We start from the raw sequence: 21,782 nt of genomic DNA, 5'->3' as shown, positions 1-21,782 counted from the left end.
TAGATCAAAGGGTCAGTAAATGCAGGGAGTCCTTTCAAGATATGAAACACAGTGTCATTTGATAATAAACATTTCACTGTGTTATATATGAGGTCTGGAGGCCTCATTTCAAGAAGGATGTTGAGCTGCTGGAACGAGTACAGAGAAGGGCAACAAGATTAGTGAATGGAACAAAGGGGTGCTCTTACGAAGAAAGGCTTAAGTTTTGCAAATTACAGTGTCTGGAGACTAGGCACCAGCGAGGTGATCTGATAGAGGTGTATAAAGCATTGAATGGTTTGAGCATGCTCAATGCTGATGGGATTCTTCCTCTCGCTCAGAATAATCACCTGAGAGGGCATAAATTCAAATTGAGGAAAGACAGATGTAGGATAGACGTGCGGAAATTTGCCTTTAGCCAGCGAGTGGTTGGTTGGTGGAACAGACTTCCATCCCTTGTCGTGGAAGTTGATAGCCTAAATAAGTTTAAGGCTCAGCTGGACAGGTATTTTGAACGAACAGAGGGGTGAAGTGGAAGTGGTTTTTTTTTTTTTTTTTTTTTTGGCTGATGCTGCATAAGCTTGCTTTCTTGCATCAAATGCCTCTACTAATGCTAATGCTATATTTCTGTCTTGCTGTCTTCCCTCCAGTGACAGTGGTAAGCATCTGCTCACTTTAGATGTTTGTTATTTGGTTTTTAGGAGCATTAGCAACTAAGGCCATATTGCTCTGGGGATATGCAGTGGTCATTCCCTGACCTTTCCGCATTCTCTGTATTTGGTGGTCACGGGCTCAAACCCCAGTCTAATCAAGAAGCGTGCTACGCACTGCTGCTCCTGCCCACCTGGCTACGGAGGCGCCGCTCACTTTAGAGATACATTGTTTTCCGTAAGCAGCCTAAAATTACTAATATGAGAGGTGATAATTTAATTCATGGACAGGTGCAAGGTTTTGTTTACTGTGCAAACTTTCCATAACTGCCATTATAGGCACTCTCCCTGAATGCTGTTGAGCAGACTCTGTGTGCACATGCCAGTACTTGTCAAGCTAGTGTTGTGTAAAAAGAGTTTTTTTTTAGCCACATGTCACTGATGATCGTTTTGAAGCAAGTATTGTATCAGACATATAGATTGAACAGCAATATGTGATTCATTATTGTGTCAGATGGGGCTTAACTGCATTGAAAACAGTTAGAGATGAATGACGCATATGGTAATGAGTCTGCATGCATATGCTCCGTTACCAATCTATAGAAATACCAGTGTAATATTAACTTAGCCTGCTTCTTCGTAACTGTATTTGAACTAACGAAGTGATGTTACAACAAACGATTTATTTAAACTAATCCAACATGAATTTATAATTAAAAAGCACCTTCCAAGCGGACTGATTTGTGTGATATAATAAAATAGAGGGGAACAGGCATTCTGTGTGTTATCAGACACTCTGTCTAAAACACTGATGGATCCAATATCTTTCTATTTCAGAAGATTTAGGAGAAGTCCAGTTGGTCTGCTTCCCTAAAATCCATTCATGCACACCTCTGCGATGGTAAGCCCTGTTACGTCACTTAGGTGGCAACGAACGTGTAGAGTAGTTCTCTTCAAGACACCTGGTCAGCGTGAAGAGGAAAAGACCAAACTCTCCAGCACATGACAGTAAGACGAAACAAATGGCGCTCAGTCCCCAGCAGCTTTCACTCCCCCTTCTTATGGCATCGAGAGGATCAGAGTGGAAGCAGAGGGTGCTAAGAATCTCTGGGTACGACCAGGCTACCATGCACGGAAACTGAACTTGGCCTGTTACAACATAAGATCGCTCATTGGTGAAGACAGGATATTAGAGCTGGAAAAGGAATTAGAAAATGTGAATTGGAATGTCATTGGTTTGGCTGAAACAAGAAGAAATGAATCACTTATAAGTTGATCAAGTGGAAATCTGCTGTACACCAATGGAAACAGTGAAAGCAGTGAAGGTGGAGTTGGCTTTCTGGTCCATAAAGATATAAAAAACAACATTTTGGAATTCAAACGTACATCACCAAGGGTGTCAAGACTACTACTCAGGATTTCTAAGAGTTATAAGCTAAAGGTTATAATGATTTATGCACCAACATCGAGCCATGATGATGAAGAGATTGAAGAAATGTACACCAAAATTGAGTCTTCTAGATGAACAGAAAACTCACTACACTATCATTATGGGCGACTTCAATGCTAATGTTGGAAAGACAGCACAGAAAGGGGAACTGTAGGAAATATTGAAATTGGTGATTTGATTTTGGTAGTTGTTGGCGCATCGGCTTCTGTGGCCATATTGCACCTCCCAAGGTTTTTGCAGTACTTTGATCCAAGCCCGAGGCGGGAATCGAACTCGCGACCTTTGGGTTGCCGGGCAGGTACTTTACCCACTCGGCTAGCCCGGTCGGCATTGAAATTGGTGAAAGAGGTGAAAGACTTGTGGAATTTGCAGAATCTCGAGGAATGTCAGTAATGAACACTTTTTTCAAGAAAAGGGTGAACAGAAAGTGGACATGGAAGAGCCCAAATGGATTAACAACTAATGAAATTGACTTCATCCTCACTAACAGAAGATATATTGTGAATGATGCTACAGTCCTGAACAAGGTAAATTTTGGAAGTGATCACAGAATGGTAAGATGCACACTTGATATAGATGTAAGAAAAGAAAGGAAAAAACTGACTCGGGTAAATAATACAAAGGTCTTTGAGATAACAGAAGAGGAGAAAAAGTAGTATGTACTGGAACTTAAGAACAAGTTTGAGCTTCTGCAGACTGCTCAGGACCAAGATATTGACGTGGAATATTACAACTTTCTGAAAGTGATAAAGCCCAAAAAACCTATAGGTAAAAAGAAATCCAAAGAAGAAAAAATTTGTCAAGAAACACTTGTCATGATGAACCAAAGGCGACAAATGAAGAGCAAGAAAAACACTGACAGGGAGAAAATTGAGTATACTGAGTTATGCAAAGCCATTAGAAAGAGACTCAGAGAGGACATAAGAAAATTTAACACAAGAAAAGTAGAACAAGCATTAAGGGAAAACAAAGGATTTAAATCAGCAGCCATGAGCAGTAATACAGAAAGACAAATGATACTGAAACTGAAGAATAGCGTTGGTGTACTTATAAATTGGAGAGAAGGCATAATTCAAATAGCAGAAGACTACTATAGAGAATTATACAAGGAGCGAGGGAAAAATGCCAGCAGTGGGAATGATGGATCGCAAATTAGTAACACACACAACTTACCCAATATCCTTCCTGATGAGGTAGAACATGCATTGAAGAAAATGAAGAATCAGTAAGCCCCAGGGGAAGATGAAGTTACTGTAGAGTTGTTAAAATTGGGAAGAAGAGACATGACACAAAAACTGGCAAGGCTCTTCACAAAATGCATTAGAAAAGGTGTTGACGCCTAAGGAGTGGAATAATGCAATCATAGTTTTGCTGCATAAGAAAGGAGATAAATCAGAAATTGAAAATTATAGACCAATTAGCTTGTTATCCCACATCTGTAAGTTGTTCACAAGGGTCATTACTAACAGATTAGAAAGCATACTTGATGAGAATCAACTGAAAGAGCAAGCTGGCTTTAGAACAGGATTCTCAACTATGGATCACCTTCACTTATTATCACAGCTAATGGAGAAAGCAAATGAATATAAAACACCATTATGCCTGGCATTTGTGGATTATGAAAAGGAATTTGACTCTATACAGCATAAGGCAATGTTTTGGGCACTGGAAAGACAAGGCATAGATACCCCATATATTATGATTTTGAAGAGAATATATGAGAATGCTACTTCCTTTATTAGACTAGACAAAGACAGTAGTAAATTTAAAATTGAGAAAGGAATTCAAGAAGGAGACACAATATCTCCGAAGTTGTTTACTGCTGTGCCCTTGAAGAAGCTTTTAGAAGACTACACTGGTCGCAGAAAGGAGTCAATGTGAATGGAGAATACCTAAACCATCTACGATTTGCAGATGATATTGTGGTCATAACCCACGATCCCAAAGAATTGGTGCCTCCGTAGCCAGGTGGGCAGGAGCAGCAGTGGGTAGCACATGCTTCTTGATTAGACCGAGGTTCAAGCCCGTGACCACCAAATATGGATTAGTTATTAATGCTCCTAAAAACCAAATAACAACAACCCAAAGAATTAGAGGAAAATCTTATTTAGTTATGCAAAGTTAGTAAGGATTTTGGACTAACGATGAATATGGCTAAAACAAAAGTAATAAGGAACAAGTATGCCACAGAAAGGGATATAATGATTGAAGGAGCAGTAATTGAAAAGGTGGAGTCATATACTTATCTGGGACAAGTCATTGGCTGTAATAATGATAAATGGCTGGAAGTCAAGAGAAGAATAAATTTTGGATGGATAGCATTCAGGAAATATAGTCACATAACTGAGGAGCAATATCCCAATTTGTCTGAAACGTAAATTAATGAACCAATGTAGACTCCCCACCATGACTTATGGAAGTGAAACATGGGGACACTCATCAAAAGAATGGAAGAGAAGCTGAGAACTACACAGCGAAGAATGGAATGAATTATATTGGGAATCAGATTGTTGGATAAAAAGAGAAACACATGGAATAGGCAGCAAACTCAAGTAAAGGACATTCTTATCAAAACTAAAGAATTAAAATGGTCTTGGACAGGACACAGCTCGAAGACATGGTGACAGATGGACAAAGAAAATAACAGAATGGTACCCAAGAGGAGCTAGAAGAAAACTGGAAAACAACAACGGAGATGGACAGGTGAAATTCACGAGTTTGTGGGTAGTAAATGGATATCCATTGCACAAAACAGAAGGAACTGGAAAGTTGCTGGAGAGGCCTTCATCCTGCAGTGGATTGAAAATGGCTGATGATGATGAATAAAATACACCGAAATTCTTTTTGACGACTTGCATAATATGACCATTCCAGTATAATACAGTGAAACTTCTCCTAACGGACACCTCTCGTTAACGGACACCTCTCTACAACGGACATTTTCAAATTCCCCAACTCACCTGTATTGGTTTTAACGTGTTTGCAGCTTCTGTCTAGTGGACATTCTCTGTAACGGACGCAGACAGGCAATCTGCACTGTTTCGTTTAGATTAGCACTTAATTTGATCTCCCCATAACGGACAGCGGGCAAGCTCATGGCCCTTTTTCTAGGAACGTTTCTTCACCGTATTGCCTCAATCGTGTGTTTATTTTCTATTTCTGATTCTCTGAATTTTATCAAGGTTTACGTCGCGGTTCTAAACCCTTTTTCAAGAATTTTTAAGGCATGTTTAAAACTTCTGATGAATTCGGTGTGTGCAGGGGGAGGGAATATGGTCGGCCCTTCGTCTTTTCAGTTTCAGTTTTCAGTTTTGTTCAGTGTCGTGTGAAGTGCACAATGTCTTCTCGTAAACATTTAACTTTAAAAATGAGTTGAACTCATTAATGCGTATGATCGGCAAAAAAATAGTGTTCGCAATCTCGCTGCAAAATGCAAAATCGGGAAGACGCAGGTAAGCGACATCCAAAAGAAAAAAAAAATGAACTGCTCAAACAATTTTGGCAACACGGAAATGATCAGGTTCAAAAATCATTCCCGAAAACTGTTGGACTTCAAATTGACAATGTTACGTATGAGTGGTTTTGTCGCGAACATGCTAAAAAAATTCCCATTAATGGGCCTATTATTAGGGAAAAGGGGAGTAAATGAGTTCAAAGCTTCTGTGGGATGGCTAGACAAGTTCAAAACTCGGCATAAAATTTATTGGAAAACCGTAAGTGGTGAAGGTGGATCTGTTGATACTGGGGTTCTAACAGAGTGGACCGTCAAATTGGAAGATTTATGTCGTGATTTTGAAGCTAAGGACATTTACAACTGTGACGAAACAGGGTTGTTTTTTAAAGCTCTTCCTGAAAAAACAATGAGTTTAAAAAACGAAAAGTGCCAGGGCGGAAAAATTTCTAAGGAACGATTGACTGTACTATTGTGTACAAATATGCTGGGAGACTTTAAACAACCTCTTGTTATAGGAAAACCACAAAATCCTCATTGATTCAAGGGCATAAAGTTGAATCTTTTGAATGTTGACTGGAAGTCTAATAAAAAAGCGTGGATGACACGAGATATCATGAGCGAATGGATAAGTCACTTTAACGAAAACATGATTCGTCAAAACAGAAAAATTATTCTTTTCATGGATAATGCTGCATCTCACCCGCACATTGAATTGTCCAACATTCAAATCGTTTTTCTGCCACCAAACACATCTGCAGAGTGTCAGCCCTTGGATCAAGGGATAATAAAAAAATTAAACTTCACTACAGAAAACGTGTTTTAAGACATCTCATTGCAAACATGAACGATGTAACATGTGCGAGTGACCTTGCAAAGAAAATCAGCATCCTAGATGCGATTCAGTGGATTTCCTCTTCAGTAAACGCAATTAGAAAACAAACTGTTGTGAACTGTTTTGTAAAGTCTGGCTTCTCAAACTCAAAAAATGAAGTTGTGAACAGCAATGTGGAGCACCAAGAAGAACAAGAACTTCAACATCTATTGATTATGTATGATATTTCAGCTACAAGTGACCCTGGCTACAAAGATATAGACTCGAACCTCACTACAGAAGATGGTGCTCTAGATATCAACGACATTATCATCGATATTTTTAAGAAGTTCCTCATGAGGATGAAGAAATGGAAGGAGGTCATTCTGTCAAAGAACATATTAACGACGAACCACTGATGAAAATAGAAGAAGCGCTCATACAAATCAATCGTTTAAAAGTGTTTTTCGCCGCTGAAGAAGATACTGAAGGACTTTCGATGGTTTCTTCACTCCAAACAAATGTTGAAAACAAAATTATCAGCCAGAAGAAGGTGCAGAAGAAAATAAGTGATTACTGTATGCATTTTTCTTAAGATAAAGTCATAATATGCATAGCACAATTGTATGTATATTATTTACAAAAATATTTTGCAAAATCTGTGTATAATTTAATTTAATTTAATTTTACATTAAACGTTTAACGATTTTTCTTTATCTCTTGTGTATGTAATTGTATATTATTTACAAAAATATTGTTCAAAATCTGTATATATTTTAATTTAAATTTTACATTAAACGTTTAACGATTTTTCTTTCTTTCTTTTTTTTTTTCTCCCTCAGACTTCTTGTTAGCGGACACTTCTCTGTAACGGACACATTTTCGTTCCCCATGGCTGTCCGTTAAAGGGAAGTTTCACTGTACTGGCAATAATATTTCAGCAGTTCTTTTCATTTGTGATTATATTCTTTTAACCCAGAATTTTACTACTTGGTTGTTTACTGTCCTTGAATGTAGTTTTAATTTTGCAAACAAACAAATTCCTCATAATGGAATGCATTGCAGAAAGTGCAAATTAGATTACTAATAACCAGGGCAAAAATTGCTTATTTCACAAAGTTAATTCTATCATCAATTGAAATCAGTGCAAGCTTTAACACTCTACTGTGCTACATAGATACCATAAATAGCTTATGTAAGAATAAAGATATTATCATACAGAAAGCAGTTAAAGGTGACCAAATAGATAAGGTTTTATTTCTCTCCCAAATAAACCAATGCCCTTGAATAAGCCACACCTCATTTTTTAAGACATGAAAAATGCGCCTCTGTAGCCGCCAGGTGGAAAGGAGCAGCAGTGCGTAGCACACGCTTCTTGATTAGACCGGGGTTCAAGCCCGTCACCACCAAATACGGAGGATGCGGAAAGGTCAGGGAATGACCACCGCATATTCCGAGCAATATGGCCTTAGTTGTTAATGCTCCTAAAAACCAAAATAACACAAGGCGTGAAAATAAAAAAATAAAATAATTTTGTGAATTTACCGAAGTCATTCTCAGATCAAACAAAATTATCACTACTGACTCTGACAATGATGGTATTGAAAAGATAATGACAGCAATACAGGAGGGTGGAATAGAGAGATGTGGGACTCCTGAAGATCTTTCCGAAGGTGACTTGCAAGAGCCTGCAGAAGAAGGTCCAGTTGCAGTGCTTTATACAAAAAGCTCATTGTGGATATTTTCACCATCTTTCATTGTAAATCTTTTTAGATCTCTGTATTTGGCCATAAGGACCTCTAGTCCACTTTTAAATTTTAGGCTACACATCCTCAAAGGGTTCATTTCAAAAACCCTGCCTGTCAATGCCTTAAGTAGCAGCTAAGGCTTTTGAATTGCATCACTCTTCTTCCTTGCTGCCTTCACCTTGCTTTCTTTGAGACTGTCAAAACCCTCTCCTCCTACGTTGTTTCCCAAACTCAAAATCCTCCACAGCTCTTCTACCAGTGATGCCTTTTAGGTCTTTCACTTCATCAGGCAACAACTCCCTCTAGCATGCATTCCAAGTTGGTTTCGATTTCATTTAGAGATTCTTCCTTTATATTTATTATACAGTTAGTGATGTCTTGTTCTGATTCCCATGTATACCTTGACTAGTTCTCTGCTTTCCTCACTAACATCAGAAAACTCATAGGTATCGAGTACTGGATTTTTAAGTGGTTGAATGTGTCAGTGGCCACTGTTTGCCCATCTTGAAATCTATAATGTATGCAAACCTTGGTGCACCCGCCTTGGAATCAGTTGCTCATGGCAGGAAATCTACACATCCTCTCTCAGCTCATCACCAATCATCTTGATGCCCCAAATATCTGCAATCTTGTTGTGCAGGTCCTAGGCTGCTCCATGTCCTTTGCGATGATGTGTGGATTCCGTTCTACCAATGAAATGCCTAAGAAGCTCATAACAGAATTTAATCATGCTTACAAGAATTTTTCCAGCTAACACTTTCCAAACGTACAATACCCTGAAGATTGACCCCCCCCTCCTCATCCCCACAAGTTCTGCGATGTTATGTTATTGTTGTTGTTTGGTTTTTAGGAGCATTAGCAACTAAGGCCATATTGCTCTGGGGATATGTGGTGGTCATTCCCTGACCTTTCCACATCCTCCATATTTGGTGGCTCAAGGGCTCGAACCCCGGTCTAATCAAGAAGCATGTGCTACGCAGTGCTGCTGCTCTTGCCCACCTGGCTACGGGGGCGCCGTTCTGTGATGAGAAAGCATACAGATCTCAGAAGATACGAGACATGTCACATACAGCTGTAGTAGTTTCAGGATGGAACCTTCGTTCAGCCCTGTTTTGCTCCTCTGTTGAGGAGAATTAATTTGTATTAGATTATTTGTTTGTATGTATTTTATGTATATGTATATTAGTTGTATATATTACCATACATATGTATATATTATTTTAAAATAAAGATTGATGCAATAAAGCATATGTTTAAGAGTGTAAATATTCTATATAATATTGGTGTTAATACACCATAGAAAACTCAAACAAAAAAATTACATTTGTAGTTTGAAGGGGCATCATTTTATCTGTATCTCATATTGTGCTCCTCCTTCACGAGTTGCCATGTATTACACTACCTTGAATAAGTAACGCTTCACTAAAAGAGAAGACTATTGTTACTTATTCTTGGTGGGCACCACCACCCAGACGGCACTGTTTCACTGTGAAGGAGGAGAACAGTAGGAGATACAGGTAAAATGATGCCCCTTCAAACTACAAACGTAGTTTTTTCATTTAAGAATTTTCTATGGTGTATTTACACCAATATTATATAGAATATTTACACTCTTAAACACATGATGCTTTATTGCATCAATCTTTATTTTAACATTATCATGTACACACCTTCTGGCATCTCTCATATTGTGTGATTATCTTCACAACTGGATTGTCATGTCTGCAATACCAGGGTGCCTGTCCACCCACCAATGAAGAGCTAATAAGCTCTGAAATGGTGCACCTGGGTGGTAGTGTCCACTGAGAATAAGTAACAATAGTCTTCTCTTTTAGTGAAGCATTACTTATTTGAGGTAGTGCAATACATGGCAACTCGTTGTGAAGGACGAGCACAATATGAGATACAGATAAAATGATACCCCTTCAAACTACAAACAGTTTTTTCGTTTAAGAGTTTTCTATGGTGTATTTACACCAATATTATATAGAATATGTATATATATATGTGCTTTATTTACTCATATTAGCTGTTATTCATTGTATTATTTTATGTATGCATATTTCATGTACAATTTGTATGTTTATTGTCTTGGTTATAACACACAAATGTATATAGGCTGAAAACTGTTCAGGGTGAAGCATACTGTAATAAATTGAGTTAATAATAATAATAAACTTTTTCCAGCAATTGCAGACTGACATAGAGGTTTCACAAATGTGCAATACAACTTAAATATTATGATTGAGACCCTGATCCATTACTTGGATCAGCATAGAGACAGAATATATGTGCTGGAAATGTAAAACAGGCTTTCTGAGAAACTGTTCACAAATAATTAAAACCACAAATATTAAATCTGAGAATATTTGAGGGTTTACTGTAGTGGATTTATGATTGAAATTTTGCTTGCAGTCTAATAACTAACTCCATGGCAGAATGTTAGAATTTATGATCTACTTGTGTAGGTCTATTTTTGCAGTACATAGAGCAGTCATCTTCACCATCTGTCATCGTTCCAGTACTCCACGGGTCGATGAATGAAGCCTTGCCACCATGCCCAGTCCATGTACTTCACTCCGTCGTTGATTTCACTCCAGTTTCCTCCTCTCTTAATGACAGCAGTCTTTATCATGTCCTGCCACCTCATTCTTGGTCTTTTGTCCCTTAATTATAAATCAAACATTCTTCTTGGCAAACACCTCTCGATCATCCTCTTGACATGTCCAAACAATTTCAAATGGGACATTTCAATCCTATTCTTGAGTTTTTCAACCTGAATTCTCTCCTTAATCACATCATTCCTGATTTTTGTCGCATCTTGTCTTTCTGGCTATTCTCCTCACAGATCTCATTTCTGTCCTCTGAATTCTGCTTTCATCCTTTTTTCTCATAGTCCTAGTTTAAGATGCATATTAGCATTAGCATTAGTAGAGGCATATGATGCAAGAAAGCAAGCTTATTCAGCATCAGCCAAAAAAAAACAAAAAAAAAAAAAAAAAAAAACACTACTCCCATTTCACCCCTCTGTTCGTTCGAAATACCTGTCCAGCTGAGCCTTAAATTTATTTAGGCTATCAACTTCAACAACAAGCGATGGGAGTCTATTCCACAAACCAACTGCCCGCTGGCTAAAGGCAAATTTCCGCACATCTATCCGACATCCGTCCTTCCTCAATTTGAATTTATGCCCTCTCAGGTGATTATTCTGAGCAAGAGGAAGAATCCCATCGGCATTGAGCATGCTCAAGCCATTCAAAGCCTTATACACCTCTATCAGATCACCTCGCCGATGCCTAGTTTCCAGGCTCTGTAATTTGCAAAACTTAAGCCTTTCTTCGTAAGAGCAACCCTTTGTTCCATTCACTAATCTTGTTGCCCTTCTCTGTACTCGTTCGAGCAGCTCTACATCCTTCTTGAAATGAGGCCTCCAGACCTGTATACAGTACTCAAGGTGTGGCCTGACCAATGCCTTATACAAGGGAATAATCACATCCTTATCCCTGCTAGAAAAATTCCTGTATATCATTGACAAGACACCATGAGCTACTCTTGCAGCTCGTCTGCACTGCTCAGAGAACTTCATATCTGCCTGCACAATTACCCCCAGGTCCTTTTCATTCTCTACCACTGCCAGCGTAGTACCACAGAGTTGAGACGTTGATCTGGGGTTACTGTTTCCCATATGTAGTACTTTACATTTGTCAATGTTAAACTTCATTTGCCACCTCTCAGCCCATCTGCTCAACCTTTCCAGATCCTGTTGCAGCAGCATAGTATCAGTAGCAAGGCTAATACTCAAGATTTCTAAGAGGTACAAGCTAAAGATTATAATGATTTATGCACCAACATCGAGCCATGATGATGAAGAGGTTGAAGAAATGTACACCGAAATTGAGAGTCTTCTAGATGAGCAGAAAACCCACTACACTATTATTATGGGGGACTTCAATGCTAAGGTTGGAAAAAGGCAAAACAGCGCAGAAAGAGGAACTATAGGAAATTTTGGAATTGGTGAAAGAAATGAAAGAGGTGAAAGACTTGTGGAATTTGCAGAATCTCAAGGACTGTCAGTAATGAACACTTTTTTCAAGAAAAGGGTGAACAGAAAGTGGACATGGAAGAGTCCAAATGGATTAACAACTAATGAAATCGACTTCATCCTCACTAACAGAAGATATATTGTGAATGATGTTACTGTCCTGAATAAGGTAAATGTTGGAAGTGATCACAGAATGGTAAGATGTACACTTGATATAGATGTAGGAAAGGAAAGGAAAAAACTGACTCGAGTAAATAATACAAAGGTCTTTGAGATAACAGAGGAGGAGAAAAAGCAGTATGTACTGGAACTTAAAAACAAGTTTGAGCTTCTGCAGACTGCTCAGGACCAAGATATCGACGAGGAATATTACAACTTTCTGAAAGTGATAAAGCCCAAGAAACCTATAGGGAAACAGAATTCCAAAGAAGAAAAAATTAGTCAAGAAACACTTGTCATGATGAACCGAAGACGACAAATGAAGAGCAAGAAAAACACAGACAGGGAGAAAATTGAGTATACTGAGTTATGCAAAGCCATTAGAAAGAGACTCAGAGAGGACATAAGAAGATTTAACACAAGAAAAGTAGAACAAGCATTAAGGGAAAACAAAGGATTTAAATCAGCAGCCATGAGCAGTAATACAGAAAGACAAATGATACTGAAACTGAAGAATAGCGATGGTGTACTTATAAACAGCAGAGAAGGCATAATTCAAATAACAGAAGACTACTATAGAGAATTATACAAGGAGCGAGGGAATGATACCAGCAGTGGGGAAGATGGATTGCAAAGTAGCAACACATACGACATACCAGATATCCTTCCTGATGAGGTAGAACATGCATTGAAGAAAATGAAGAATCGGAAAGTCCCAGGGGAAGATGAAGTTACTGTAGAGTTGTTAAAATTGGGAGGAAGAGACATAACACAAAAACTGGCAAGGCTCTTCACAAAGTGCATTAGAAAAGGTGTGACGCCTAAGCAGTGGAATAATGCAATCATAGTTTTGCTGCATAAGAAAGGAGATAAATCAGAAATTGGAAATTATAGACCAATTAGCTTGTTATCCCACATCTACAAGTTGTTCACAAGGGTCATTACTAACAGATTAGAAAGAATACTTGATCAGAATCAACCGAAAGAGCAAGCTGGTTTTAGGACAGGATTCTCAACTATGGATCACCTTCATGTAATATCACAGCTAATGGAGAAAGCAAATGAATATAAAACACCATTATGCCTGGCATTTGTGGATTATGAAAAGGCATTTGACTCCATACAGCATAAGGCAATGTTTCGGGCACTGGAAAGACAAGGCATAGATACCCCATATATTATGATTTTGAAGAAAATATATGAGAGTGCTACCTCCTTTATTAGACTAGACAAAGACAGTAGCAAATTTAAAATCGAGAAAGGAGTTCGACAAGGAGACACAATATCTCCGAAGCTGTTTACTGCTGCCCTTGAGGAAGCTTTCAGAAGATTAGACTGGTCGCAGAAAGGAGTCAATGTGAACGGAGAGTACCTAAACCATTTACGATTTGCAGATGACATTGTGGTTATAAGCCACGATCCCAAAGAATTAGAGGAAAATCTTAATCAGTTATGCACAGTTAGTAAGGATTTTGGACTAAAGATGAATATGGCTAAAACAAAAGTAATGATGAACAAGTATGCCACGGAAAGGGAAATACTGATTGAAGGAGCAGCAATTGAAAAGGTGGAGTCATATACTTATCTGGGACAAGTTATTAGCTGTAATAATGATAAATGGCTGGAAGTCAAGAGAAGAATAAATTTTGGATGGATAGCATTCAGGAAATATAGTCACATACTGAAGAGCAATATCCCAGTTTGTCTGAAACGTAAAATAATGAACCAATGTATACTCCCCACCATGACTTATGGAAGTGAAACTTGGGCACTCACCAAAAGAATGGAAGAGAAGCTGAGAACTACACAGCGAAGAATGGAACGAATTATATTGGGAATCAGACTGTTAGATAAGAAGAGAAACACATGGATTAGGCAGCAAACTCAAGTAAAGGACATTCTTATCAAAACTAAAGAACTAAAATGGTCTTGGGCAGGACACATAGCTCGAAGACATGATGACAGATGGACTAAGAAAATAACAGAATGGTACCCAAGAGGAGCTAGAAGAAAACCTGGAAGACAAAGGCGGAGATGGATAGATGAAATTCATGAGTTTTTGGGTAGTAAATGGATGGCCAGTGCTCAAAACAGAAGGAACTGGAAAGTTGCTGGAGAGGCCTTCATCCTGCAGTGGATTGAAAATGGCTGATGATGATGATGATGATGAGTATCAGTAGTGTCCTTAACAACCCTGCCAACCTTGGTATCATCTGCAAACTTGGACATTAAGCCTGATACACCATCATCAATATCATTTATAAATACAGAAAACAACAATGGACCCAACACTGAACCCTGAGGAACTCCACTAATAACATTAGTCCACGTTGAGCAGTGTCCATTGATTACCACTCTCTGTCTTCTGCCACTCAACCATCCCTTTATCCATAGCAGCAATTTGCCTCCAATGCCACACTTCTCCAATTTGTGCAGCAGTCTTCCATGCGCAACAGTATCAAAAGCCTTTCTAAGATCCAAATATATAATATCAAAGTTATTCCCTGCATCCAGTTCTTTTGTGACTACATCATAGTATCCAATCAAATTGGTCAGACAAGACCTGCCCTTAACAAAACCATGCTGTGTCTGAGCTATAACTGAATTCTTGTCCAGATGATCCTGCAGTGCTTCTTTAACCAGTGCCTCCATTAATTTTCCTGGAACCGAAGTTAAACTAACAGGTCTGTAATTACTTGTGTCAGCCTTTGATCCTCCTTTGTGAATTGGGGTTACATTTGCACATCTCCAGTCCATGGGTACCTCCCCTGAGTCCAAAGAAGCTCTCATAATTATGGCTAGGGGTTTGCTTACTTCCTTTGCTGCCTCCTTTAATATAACTGGATAGATCCCATCCACCCCTGGTGCCTTTTTTATGTTTATCCTCAGCAATTTCTCCTCCACTTTCCCCTCAGTTATTAGAAAATAATCTAGCCCACTGCCAATGTTTACTTCACCTACGACATTCCCCTTCCTGAATAACTCCTCATGTGTGAATGTAGATGCAAAATACTCGTTTAGATTGTTAGCCACCTGAGCAGGATCCTCAACTGTTGAACCATCAACATCCAGTGGACCAATCTGATTCATCCCTTTCCGTCTTGAGTTTAAATAGGTAAAGAACTCTTTTCTGTTTTTCTTGCGTCCTTTGCCAAGGATTTCTCATAATCTGCCTTTGCCTGCCTAATCTCCTTTGTGACTTGGTTACAGACCAACTTATATCTATCATAGGCTTCCATGTCACCCATTAATTTGTATGTATCCCATGCATTTTTCTTCTCTTCCATATGTCTCATTAGTTCATCTGACAACCATTTATGCCTGAACCTTGAACAATATTTCTTGGTTGGTATGTAAAGCCTGGTAGCTTCCAAGATTAGTTCCTTGAATGATTCCCATTTTGAATTTGCTGTTGGTAACATCATCAGTTGGTCCCACTGTATAGAATTTAAATACTGTCTCAGACGATCATAGTCGCCTTTACGAAAGCAAAAACCCTTCCCTTTGCCTCCGATGGTAGTTACCTCCTTGAGTAAATCCCACTTCAGCACACTGTGATCACTGCCACCCAGTGGTTCCTTTATCTGCAGATTCCTAATGCATGAAGAATCACTACTGATAATCAGATCAAGAGTATTACTCCCTCTAGTTGCCTCCCGAACATGCTGGTGTAGAAAACAATCATCCAATAAATCCACAAAAGCCCTGCTAGTGTGTGAGTGACCAACCCACAAATTCCAGTCAATATCTGGGAAATTAAAATCCCCCATTATAAGACTCTCTGATTTACTGGCCCATTCTATTTCCCTGTACAGTATCTTATTATACTCATCAGAGTCATTAGGCCTATAGCACACTCCTACTCTCAATTTTGATTTACCTATGCTTATGTCACACCAAACTGACTCGACACTGCCCTGTCCATCAATGTCGACTGGCTTCACTTCCTTGGATTTTATGTGTTTTTTAACTAATAGCATAACCCCTCCTCCCCTCCTGTCCTGTCTATCCTTTCTATACACATTGTACTCCCCAAATTCCAGTTCTGCATTCCTTATATCTGTGTGACACCACGTCTCTGATATCCCAACAATATCTGCCTTTGATGTTTTGAGCAATACCTCAAATTCATCAAATTTATTTACTAAACTCCTAGCATTGGTGTACACGCAAGTATACCTGCACTTGTTTCTATTCTTAGCTACCCTAACACAACCCATGTGTTTACTTGTATCACAATGACTTCCAGCAGTCTCTGAAATATCCTGCATCTTGTTTTTCAGGCCTCTGCTCATTCCAATAGAAGCAGTGCAAGAATCTCTTTCACCTCTGCCAGTGGCTACTGTTAATCCATTAGTCTTTGTCTCCCCCCAAGCTAGCAGTTTTCCGACCCACCTAACACTGCCTCGATAGCATCAGCAAATATTCTTGCACCCTTTCTATTTAAGTGTATCCCATCCCTGTAGAAGCAATCTCTCCTGTTAACAAGTACATTCCAGGCTGAAAAAAATTCTACCCCTTGAGCCTTGCACAATCTTTCCAGGGCCGAATTGATCGACAAGGCTCTCATCATATACTCCCTCCTATCGTGTCTGGGCAGAATTGCAGACACTTTCAAATTTAACCCTACTTCACAGCTTTTTTCATGTCAGAATTGGTATGTAATAGGCCTGATATATAGCCTTCTTACACTTTAGTGGTATGTTTCTGTTCCTATTCCAGATCAGATCTCTTGTCTGCCTATAGAAATTCCTGCCCGCTTGTATCCTTCTACTTATTTCTTCATCTGTCACTCCAGTCTTTGTAATAATGATGCTTCCTAGATACTTGAAATTGTGAACCATTTTCAGCTCTTTCCCTACCATTGTAATGTATCGTCAGGCTCGACACTCCTCTTTAGAACCATTACTTCACTCTTCTCCTGACTGAAAATCAGTCCAAATTCATTGGCCATACTAGCCCATATATCAACTTGCCATTGCACTTGTTCCCTGCTCTCTCCTCATATGCAGAGGTCATCTGCGAAGAGCATGACTTTCATCTGGTCCTATCCAAGTTGTTCCACTACTCTACATTGCACATCATTCGTGACAACTATGAAAGTAGTGGCAACAGGATGCCTTCTTACCTCAAACCTGATGTTATTTTGAAGCTTATGTCAACCCCATCACTGTCCTTACTTTGCTCACTGTATTGGTGTACATATTCTCAATTCTCTCTACAAGATGTTCCTCTATCCCCAAGTTTCTCAAAACCTCCCACACTTTCTCTCTCTTTACGGCACCAAACGCTTTCTTTATGTCCAAAAATTCTATCCATAATTCTTTATTGTGTTCATAACAATTTTCCATCAGTTGCCTGATTCAGAAAATTAGATCCACCGTCGATCTGCCATGCCTAAAGCCATACTGTTCCTCAACCATCCTATTTTCAATCGTTCCTCTTAGAGCAGTATTGACAAAAAAAAAAGAAAAAAGTGACAAACAGTCCTACATTATGATTTTTTTTTTTTTTGCATTATAAGTTTTAATCGTATCTGTTATATATATATATATATATATATATATATATTTTTTTTTTTTTTTTTTTCAGCAGTTTTCCAGCTAAACAGCTATGATTCAGTTAAAAATTCTGTTAACTTCTGTATACCTTTTGTAAAGAATATTTTTGGTTTATGTTTTTATTGAAATTCTAATTTTTATATATTTTATTTATATTAATTGTATTACTAATATAATTTGCTATTTTATTCATAGTCCAACAATGCCTGTTACATTAAATGCAGGCTTCAGGATGCCTTCGTGGTTTGATTTGAAGACATTAGATGCAAATGGTCCGGAGGATGAAGATGGAATTCGGAAAGCTACAGAATCAGGTGCATCTTTATTTGTGACAACTATCAATTTCAAGTTACCATCATTGAATAATGATGGTAACTTGAAATTGAATAATGATTGAATAATTTGGAAGTGAGTAATAATAAAATTTGAGTAGTGTTGCTTGCTTCCATATGCAGTGGAAATAAAAATCCATATCCAACTAGATATCATAAGAATGATATACTGTCTTTGCCTGAATATAAGTTGTTGTTGTTGTAGGGTTTTAGATGCATGATATGTTCAGCAACTTAGATCATATTGTGTCAACATAAGCTATATCCCCAAAATTATATGGTCTTGATGTGAAAAAATATTTTATACATTTACATTATTTTTCACATTAAATAATATGCACATGTAAAAAATTATAATTGTATAATTCTATATTTAGAATTCTACATTTTAAATATAAAGTATTCTGTATTCAAGAATATTTGAAAAATTATGTTAGTTTGGAGGTAAGCTACTATGAATGCCATGTTCTAATCAGTGGCAGCAGTGGCTGTGAAGTGCTTTTGAGCCATACCATTACCATAGTAACACAGAAAATATAAAAGTAAATATATTTTATATTTTTATATTTATTTTGCATTAATTACTGATTTGTATTAATTTTGTATTTATAAGTAAACAGAATGAAGTGACATGCCACTCTAAAACTGACTGTCATTATTCTCACACACACACACACACACACACACACACACACACACACACACACACACACACACACACACACACATATAGTATGTATACATATACAGTTGATTCCGGTTATTTGGGACACATCCGGACTAGTACATTTTGGCCCGATTAAGCGGCTGACCCAATTATCCGAAGTTGCACGATACAATGAACCCCCGCTTTACAATTGGTTCACTGTACAATCAAATCAAGTCACAATGGACTCACCATAGTAAAGTACCGTTCACTATACGATGTGTAGTAAGTGCAGGTCATTGTGATCAAGTTTGTGAATTGAATTTTGATTTTATTAAACAGCGATTCTAATTAGCGAAAATAGGAGTTATATTATCCACAGCCTATAAAAGTAAAGATATATTAAGCACAAATTTATCCTTTATTACCTTACCAATTAAAAAATTAAACGATACGTAAAAATCGGAAGAATATACATAATAATCAGAATAATTAATACGTACTGTAATATGTACATGCTAACTAGTTGACATTTGTGTGTGGGGGTTAAAATTTAAAACAGTAAAAAGATAAACAATCAATAACAAAGAACACAGCATACACAAATTGCAAGTAACACGATATGTGCAAGTGAGAACGGAGTAGCGAGTTACGAAGCTTTAAAATAGGAATGAAGAGAAGATTCTGAAAATTAATTTTTTTATATGATTGAAGATTCCATGAAGGTGTAAGCACATTTCACCATAATAACCCACAGAATTCCAGCTGTCGGTATTATCGCAAATTCAATAAGATCGAGTTTACTATCCATTTATGATGGATTGCACTAACAGAAAATCCCAATAAACAGGTGACTGCTAATTGTTTTTATTGTTTTATGGTTGTGACCTCCAGAAATCCGACTAAACCACCCGGTACGTTCAAAGACAATCGTAGGGTTATCTCCAGTGCTGCGGTCTCCTGCCCCAATCAAACGGCATGTTGTCCCAATCAAGAGAAGTAAACCCTGGCTATTTTCTTGATTGGGTTCTGTTTTTTAAGATTTGCCCAGATTAACCGGTGGCCCAAATAACCAGAATCCACTGTATATACATATATATATACTATATATATATATGAAATATGAAAACAAAGATGTGGAAAAACAGGAAAAATAAGGAAAAACAGTACGTGTACCTGAATGCGCAAAGCAGCAAAACAGGATACATGTATATAAATAATATAAAATAAAAATATATAAAAATAAAATAAAAATATAGATGGAGAAGTTATTAAACACAAAATGCCGAGCCTAGTTGAAGAAAAAAGAGAAAAAGAACGGAGGGGGGTGAAGTGGAAGGTTTTTTTTTTTTATAGGATCTTAACATTCTTTTTCTCTTTTTTCTTCAACTAGGCTCGGCATTTTGTGTTTAATAACTTCTCCATCTATATTTTTATTTTATTTTTATATATTTTTATTTTATATTATTACTATATATATATATATATATATATATTAGCATTAGTAGAAGCATATGATGCAAGAAAGCAAGCTTATGCAGCATCAGCCAAAAAAAAACCTTCCACTTCACCCCCCTCCGTTCGTTCAAAATACCTGTCCAGCTGAGCCTTAAATTTATTTAGGCTATCAACTTCCACAACAAGAGATGGAAGTCTGTTCCACCAACCAACTACCCGCTGACTAAAGGCAAATTTCTGCACATCTATTCTACATCTGTCTTATGCCCTCTCAGGTGATTATTCTGAGCAAGAGGAAGAATCCCATCAGCATTGAGTATGCTCAATCCATTCAAGGCTTTATACACCTCTATCAGATCACCTCGCCGGTGCCTAGTCTCCACACACTGTAATTTGCAAAACTTAAGCCTTTCTTTGCAAGAGCAACCCTTTGTTCCATTCACTAATCTTGTTGCCCTTCTCTGTACTCGTTCCAGCAGCTCTACATCCTTCTTGAAATGAGGCCTCCAGACCAGTATACTCAAGGTGTGGCCTGACCATTGCCTTATACAAGGGAATAATCACCTCCTTTTGCCTGCTTGAAAAATTCCTGTATATCATTGACAAGACACCATGAGCTACTCTTGCAGCCCGTCTGCAGTGCTCAGAGAACTTCATATCTGCCTGCACAATTACCCCCAGGTCCTTTTCATTCTCTACCACTGTCAATGTAGTATCACAGAGTTGATACGTTGCTCTGGGGTTGCTGTTTCCCATATGTAGTACTTTACATTTGTCAATATTAAACTTCATTTGCCACCTCTCAGCCCATCTGCTCAACCTTTCCAGATCCTGTTGCTGCAGCATAGCGTCAGTAGTTTGTTGTTATTTGGTTTTTAGGAGCATTAGCAACTAAGGCCATATTGCTCCGGGAATATGTGGTGGTTATTCCCTGACTTTTCCGCATCCTCCGTATTTGGTGGTGACGGGCTCGAACCCCGTTCTGGTTAGACCGGGGTTCGAGCCCGTTAAGAAGAGTGTGCTACGCACTGCTGCTCCTTCCCACCTGGCTACAGAGGCGCGTGTCAGTAGTGTCCTTAACAACCCTGATAACCTTTGTATCATCTGCAAACTTGGACATTAAGCTTGATATACCATCATCAATATTATTTATAAACACAGAAAACAATAATGAACCCAACACGGAACCCTGAGGGACTCCACTAATAACATTAGTCCACGATGAGCAATGTCCATTGATTACCACTCTCTGTCTTCTCCCCCTCAACCACCCCTTTATCCATAGCAGCAATTTTCCTCCAATGCCACACTGCTCCAATGTTACCGCGAAGGAGATAACGGTAAAAAGACTAGATGAAATCTTTCATATCGCAGAGAACTTCAAACAAAAGGTTTGAGGTTCTCAGCGACATTTATTTAGTCAGGGCCCAGAGAAGATTGTTGTCGGCTATTGGAAATTGATTGATGAAAAGAGGAAGTCAACACTGTTCAA

The 21,782-nt window shown here is 38.2% G+C and overlaps 1 protein-coding gene across 1 annotated transcript in view; it reads left to right on the top strand.

Moving 5' to 3' along the window:
- The window catches only part of Apt1 (Acyl-protein thioesterase 1), a 112,376-nt gene that overhangs the window by 58,906 nt on the left and 31,688 nt on the right, over positions 1–21,782 (top strand). Inside the window, exon 4 of the mRNA XM_090373241.1 lies at positions 18,050–18,168. Within this exon, the coding sequence (XP_090229367.1) occupies positions 18,050–18,168 (119 nt within the window). The remainder of the gene's footprint in view (positions 1–18,049; positions 18,169–21,782) is intronic.

Source organism: Mastigoproctus giganteus, chromosome 5 (genome assembly GCF_048544385.1).
Source record: "Mastigoproctus giganteus isolate SK-2022 chromosome 5, ASM4854438v1, whole genome shotgun sequence".
NCBI lineage: Eukaryota > Metazoa > Arthropoda > Arachnida > Uropygi > Thelyphonidae > Mastigoproctus > Mastigoproctus giganteus.
Note: the sequence above shows the minus strand (reverse complement) of the source record. Positions and strands in the feature narration are given on the sequence as shown.